This window comes from Bombina bombina, chromosome 2, assembly GCF_027579735.1.
Source record: "Bombina bombina isolate aBomBom1 chromosome 2, aBomBom1.pri, whole genome shotgun sequence".
Taxonomy (NCBI): Eukaryota; Metazoa; Chordata; class Amphibia; order Anura; family Bombinatoridae; genus Bombina; species Bombina bombina.
In genome coordinates, this window is record NC_069500.1 from 796,834,690 (window position 1) to 796,841,126 (window position 6,437).

Genomic DNA, 6,437 nt, shown 5'->3' on the forward strand with positions numbered 1-6,437 from the left:
TTTGCATATTTATGTATTTTACAAATTACATTGCACTTTATGTTTGCTACATTCAGGGCCGTCTTTAATATTAAATGGACCCTGGGCAAACATTTTCTTGCCCCCCCCCCACCATCCATGCAATTTTGCTCTCCACCCCAAAAAACAACTAAATACATTTTTATTTTTTTAAATTAGCCCAGTTATTATTATTAGTGGATCATCCACTGCTGGGCTAATCATTTAAAATAAATAAATAAATAAATTGCAATATGTGAAACTAGACCTAAGCAGTACTAATAAGTAAATAAATATATAAATTCCTCCACTGTGGATTAATTTAATATGCTTTTGAATGTGATTCTGGTGTGAGGTTAGCTGGTTAAAGATATTTAGGGCAGCCAACAGGAGCAAAGCAAGGTAAAGACTGAGGAGGAAGCATGGAGGTGCAGACAAATATAAGTTTACTGACTTAACAGCAGAACTACTATGGGAATCTGAGACAGAAAGAAAAAAAAAAACCTATAAAAATAAACCTTACCTTAATGTGTGAAGTATCAGCATGACACTATACATCAGCCACAGCAGCACATATCACTTCTTTGCTAGGAACAAGTTCCCTCTCACCCTGCACTAGACAATGCTGCATGGGGGAGGGGCATGTGTGCACTCACTTATTCTTCCCACTAAAACCTTTCTACAAAGCAATGTTCCCCTAACAAACTTCTGTTAGTTGATCTTAGGGCCACAACAGAAAGAGCAGGGCTAAGGGGACTAACAGACTGGATGTTGTCTGCCCAAGGATGCATGGATACAGTGTGAGATGAGTCACACAGCCTCAAGACTGAAGAGAGCAGTGTGTGCAGCTGCACAGATGCTCAAATCCTCATGTGCCTGCCGCTCCAGCTTTCTGCTGCATGTGCCTACAATCAGCCCTACCCAGAAACATCCCCACCACCAGAGCAGTTACCTGGTAACAGTGGTAACCCCAGCAGGACCTTTTCTGATGCAGTGGGATTGGCTGGATGCCGGGTTAGGGATTAGCATTCACTGCCGCACAGTACACATCTAAAACAGCACATGGCACTAGCTTGGCATGTCACATGACACTGGCACAGTCTGGCACAGTTTCTCACAAATAAATATAAGCAGAGAACGTTTGACTGTGACAGTATTAGGACTATCTGTGTGTGTGTCCCATATCACATGACATCAGCAGTCTTGCATGAACCAAAAAAGGCTTTGTCTGAAGCTTTGTCATAATTTTTGTAAAATGATGTAAGTATATTAAACAAGCTGGCCTCACTGATTTATCTTGCCAACTGTATGCAGGTCAAGTTTGTTCAAAATTCACAATACACTTATTTTAGCTAACAGAAATGCAATATGTACTAAAATATAGACAAAAGCAAGTTAAAACATAGTGAAAACATTTCAGTTTCATTTGTAATTGATGCAAACGGAGTCTTTATAACAGGCATTATAAAGGTGTTTTCCAGTTTCCTTCTATCTCTCATGTAAAATTTTGTATCCCAGAGAGTTTCATTACTTTCTATGGAAGGCATCTCTCACCTCTCTGGGACTTCCAGATTCCGCCCCTTTTCTTTGAAAAATTCAGTGAGTTCAGCATGCTAACTTAAAGGGCCATAATACCCAAATGTTGAAACACTTGAAAGTGATGCAGCATAGCTGTAAAAAGCTGACAGGAAAATATCACCTGAACATTTCTATGTAAAAAAGAAAGATATTTTACCTCAAAAATTCCTCAGTAGCCACATCCCATTGTAAAGGACTTCTAAGCAGCAAATCAGTATGTCTGTCCTGGGACAGCGGAAGGAGCGAGCTTTAGTGCACTCTCATCTTATTTCCCTATTAAGTTTAAGGAAGTTTACTATGAAATCTCATGAGAGTTAAGTGAAATCTCGTGAGATCACAGTAACACCAGGAATAATGAACATTCGAGTACACCAGTAATGGATGGAGGTGTACAGGTGGACTGGTAGGAGTATTTTCAAATAAGTGCGCACACTAAAAGGTTTTATATCAGCTGGTTGGCGAAGGGGAGGACACTAGAAGCTGTATAAACGAGAGCTGCAACCCGCTAGAAACCACTGATACAGAGTGGAAAAAAACGCTGACACAAAGTGGAGAAAAACTCCAGACACAGAGTGGAGGAAAACCTGGAAACAGAAAGGCAACAGAGACTATTAGCCTGAGATTGTTTGGTGCTAATTGGAGTAAATCACTGCCCCACTGTGTTAAGATCTGAAAAGCAAAAGAGATCAAGTGGAGAAGAGAGCAAGCAGTCTGCGTGTTGTGGGTATACCGCTGTAGGCGGTATCAGGAACCAGGGGATTCCCTAAGGTGAGGTGGTAAGACCATCGTAACTCAAACAATATTGGCAAGTACTTTTTAAATTTTGTAGCCCATGGAACAAAAATCTGGGGTTAACCATCTGCTGGCTATGATCAGTCTGGAGGCTATCGTGTGATCTGACATAAACAGAACTATTGCCTGCTTAAATTTGCAACCACACTGAATGTATAGTGAATTAATGTATCACATTTTACCACTGATCCAGAGCAAATATTGTTACTAAATTGTTACCGATTGGTTAGAAAAGGGTTATCTTCTTAATGACAATTAAGGACTGCTATATTTTTATATGAACAATTTGGGGATTGACCTTTTATTGTAAAATAGTATTCATTGTAATATAGCTACTTATAGTGTGCAAGTGTGAAATTTTTATTTTTACTTCAGTCAGTTGTATATGACACCGGTGTCGTTAAAGTTTTAAAATAGGATTGTAACTATTGACTACTGTTTTAAATTCTGGAACAATAAAATGTGTTTATAAAATTTAAAAAGCTTGAATTCTCTTGCATAGAAATTAAACCACTGAGTTATAACATATTTTTTAAGAATTGGCGTTGACAGTCTGCCTTTTTTGGCGCCTCCCACACCCTTTTTTCTTGTTTGAGTATAACTTTTTACACAGAACTTACTATGCTGAGCTGAGGAGACTGTGAGGTAAAATATCTTCCTTTTTTACATAGAGATGCTCAGGTGATATTTTCCTGTCAGCTTTTTACAGTTATACTGCATCAGTTTCAAGTGATTTAGCATATGAGTATTATGTCCCTTTAAGGAATTTGAATACTGCAACTGTGCTAAAGTCTCCTCCCCATAGACTTCTATTGGGCACGTTGTAAAAAAACAAACAGTTATTGCTCGCTCACTAACCTGCCATCACGTTAGACCATCAGCACTAAACCCGAAGTGAGTTAAAAATACTTTAAATTCTTTGTTCTTCAAATAGAAGAAAATATTCTTTTTATTTTAAAAGATATATTTATATATATATATATTTTTTGTAAAATATATATCTATACCTATATATCTAAATGAATATAAATATATATATAATTATTTTAAATAAAAATGATTTTTTTTCTATGTGAAGAACATACGAATTTAAAATATTTTTATGCAAAACACATAAAAAATAGTTTCAGGACATTTGACTGGGAAGGGCTCAAAGGTGTATATATGTCTATATATGTGTATACAGTATATATTTATATGTGTTTACATGTATGTATGTGTGCACATACATATTTACACATATAAACAAATAAATACACTTGTATACACATATCTGTGGATTAAAAATATGTAATTTTTACTTTTTTGCTTATAGTAAGATATGATTTATTTTTCATTAATGTTTACTGCCGTAATAAGGCACCAATTTACTATATCCAAATGCAATTACAGTAAAATATAAGTATTGTGCCAAGATAAACTTTATTGACAATTTTTTTTTTAAATTGTTTTACCATGAGAATTGAATTAAGACATATCCTTAAAAAATTTCTGAGCTGCATTGCTTATCATTTTATTTTTTAGTGAATAAATAATCGGATTAAGTAAAGGGGTAATAACAGTGTACAAAAGTGATATATATTTGTTAATATTGAAGGAGTTTTTCTTTGATGGTATTACATACAGAATAATAAGGGATCCATAGTACATAGAAACTACAGTTAGGTGAGAGCTACAAGTTGAGAAGGCCTTTTTTCTTCCTTTCGCTGAGTTTATCCTCAGTATCGTGTATATTATGGAAACATATGATGTAACAATGAAAAAAAATGGAAAAATAGTAACAAAAAAAGAAAATACAAATGCTAACATTTTGGCCGTTGAAGTATCTGAACAAGAAAGTTCTAAAAAGGGTCCAAGATCACAGAAGAAATGGTCAATAGCATTAGCGTCACAGAAATTCAACTTGGATACGCAAACAGCCACTGGTAGAGTAGGAGTGAATCCAATTAGCCAAGAAAAAATTATAAGATATAGACACAGCTGATGACTCATGATAGAAGAATACCTTAGCGGGTTCGCTATAGCCAAATAACGATCATATGACATTACTGTTAAAAGTAAACACTCAGTTGCAGCGAGAGATCCAAAAATGTAGTACTGTAGAATGCAACCGGATATGTACACAGTGCTTTCATCTGTCCATAGTAACTGCAGCATGTTAGGTACAATATTTGATGTTACTAACACATCAGATAATGAGAGGCTGCTCAGGAAAAAGTACATTGGAGACTGAAGGTTGTTGAGAGTGGGTACCAACATAATAATGAACATATTCCCAAAAACTGTTATTATGTAAATTATAAGGAAAAGTACAAATAGGAAAATTCTTAGTCGATGAAAACTTTGAAAACCAATAATTAAAAATTCAGTAATTGAAGTATGATTATGATGAGCCATAGCTTGAAGTAAGGTAAAAAAACAAACAAACACTAATCCCAGTGCATTAATACCATGAAGTGTTAGAATATTAAAGCCAATTATTTTTCTGTTGCATCGAAAACAGGACAAAGTATTACATGAGTTTATTTTTTTTAAAATGTTTTTAGCTGTACCAAAAAAACCACACAAACACTTTTTTGATTTTATGCTTGTTGGATGTTTTTTTATTATCAGCCAATAGAGCCGTGGGAGTTTTGTTTATCAGCTGGTAAGCGTCAATCCTTTGGACCTGTATTGCACAAACATACTTTTTGTTAGCTTCAAAATCAAAGTACACAGCTTTAATGGAACTTCTTTTAATTTTTTTCCTATTATCACTTTTTCTTCGTTCTCTTGATATCTTTATTTGATTGTGCTTCATCACTGGAACAAAGAACTAAATACAACCTTTAATATCAGGCCACCTATTTTCCTTTTGTAGGATATCCAGGTTTTGGTAGAAAATATGGCCTACTCAGCCTAAGAAAAGAGCACTTTCCCACGTTTACATGTCCAATCCAGTACAACAGAAAAGCTTGTTATAATGGGTTTTGAGTTGTCTTGAACTACATAACCTCCACTCGTACTTTGCATTTGGCATGTAATATAAAGACTTGTAAATCCTGAAGATGCTTTGACATTGTGCTAGATTCTGTGTTGGACCAAGTTTCTAGCTATTTCAAGTTTCAAGACCAGATGTGGGAGTCCATTGGTGGTTTGTGTAAACTGTTCATTACTTCTACAAAGTTAAATATCTATTAATTATCTGTTAATAAACTAATCAATCAATTGTTGACGTATCATTTATTCTATTAATATTTTTTTATCTATTAAACATGACATTATCATCCCTAAGTGAGGACTAGTTGTAAAACTAGCAACTGATTCTAATAACTAAACTCTCCATAGACTTTAGAAGAGATTTTTTGTGATCAGTTGTTTAGTTTACATCAGTTTCAATCCAAATTAACACTTAGGGCTCCATTTAGGAAGCTTTGGATCCCTTCACTGGCTTCCTCTTGCCTCGAGGATTACACACAAAATCCTCACTCTGATATACAAGGCCCTCAACTGCACTGCTCCCCCCTATATCACAGACCTTGTCTCCAGATACTCTCCCTCCCATCCCCTTCGCTCTGTTCACAAACTCCTCCTCTCCTCCTCTCTTGCTACCTCCTCACATTCCCGTTTACAGGACTTTTCCAGACTGGCTCCCATCTTGTGGAACTTCCTGCCTTGTTCCACAAGACTCTTCCCTAGTTTTGAAAGCTTCAAGCGCTCCCTAAAGACTCTACTGTTCAGGGATGCATAATCCTACGCTAACCTCACCTAATCCAGTTCCTCTCCTCCATTACTATCCGCCATGAACCCTTTTAGCAGGAAAGCCTAAGAGCCCAACTGTTTGCAGATCACCTTCATAAGATCTGACTGCAACAGTGCGACTCTCGGCAGGGTCCTCTACCCATTTATCCCTATAAATGTTAACTTGTATACCGCCTATGTTTATAGCGCTGCGGGATCTGTTGGAGCTCTACAAATAACCAATAATAATAGCTTTGAAGCCCTTGTTGTGTAGGCTCATTCAAATGAGTCTGGAACTGCAAGTTATGAAGCAACATATTAATCTTACAATAAATATACCGAATATCACA

General features: G+C 36.0%; 1 protein-coding gene across 1 annotated transcript; it reads right to left on the reverse strand.

Moving 5' to 3' along the window:
• Positions 1-3,834: 3,834 nt before the first annotated feature.
• On the reverse strand, positions 3,835-4,764 carry LOC128647277 (olfactory receptor 1009-like). Its single transcript, XM_053700070.1, has one exon. The coding sequence runs from the start codon at positions 4,762-4,764 to the stop codon at positions 3,835-3,837; it is 930 nt and encodes a 309-aa protein (XP_053556045.1).
• Between the last annotated feature and the right edge of the window lie 1,673 nt (positions 4,765-6,437).

Coding starts and splice junctions, on each gene's coding strand:
- LOC128647277 (XM_053700070.1), bottom strand. CDS start 4,764: ATGGCTCATCATAATCATACTTCAATTACTGAATTTTTAATTATTGGT.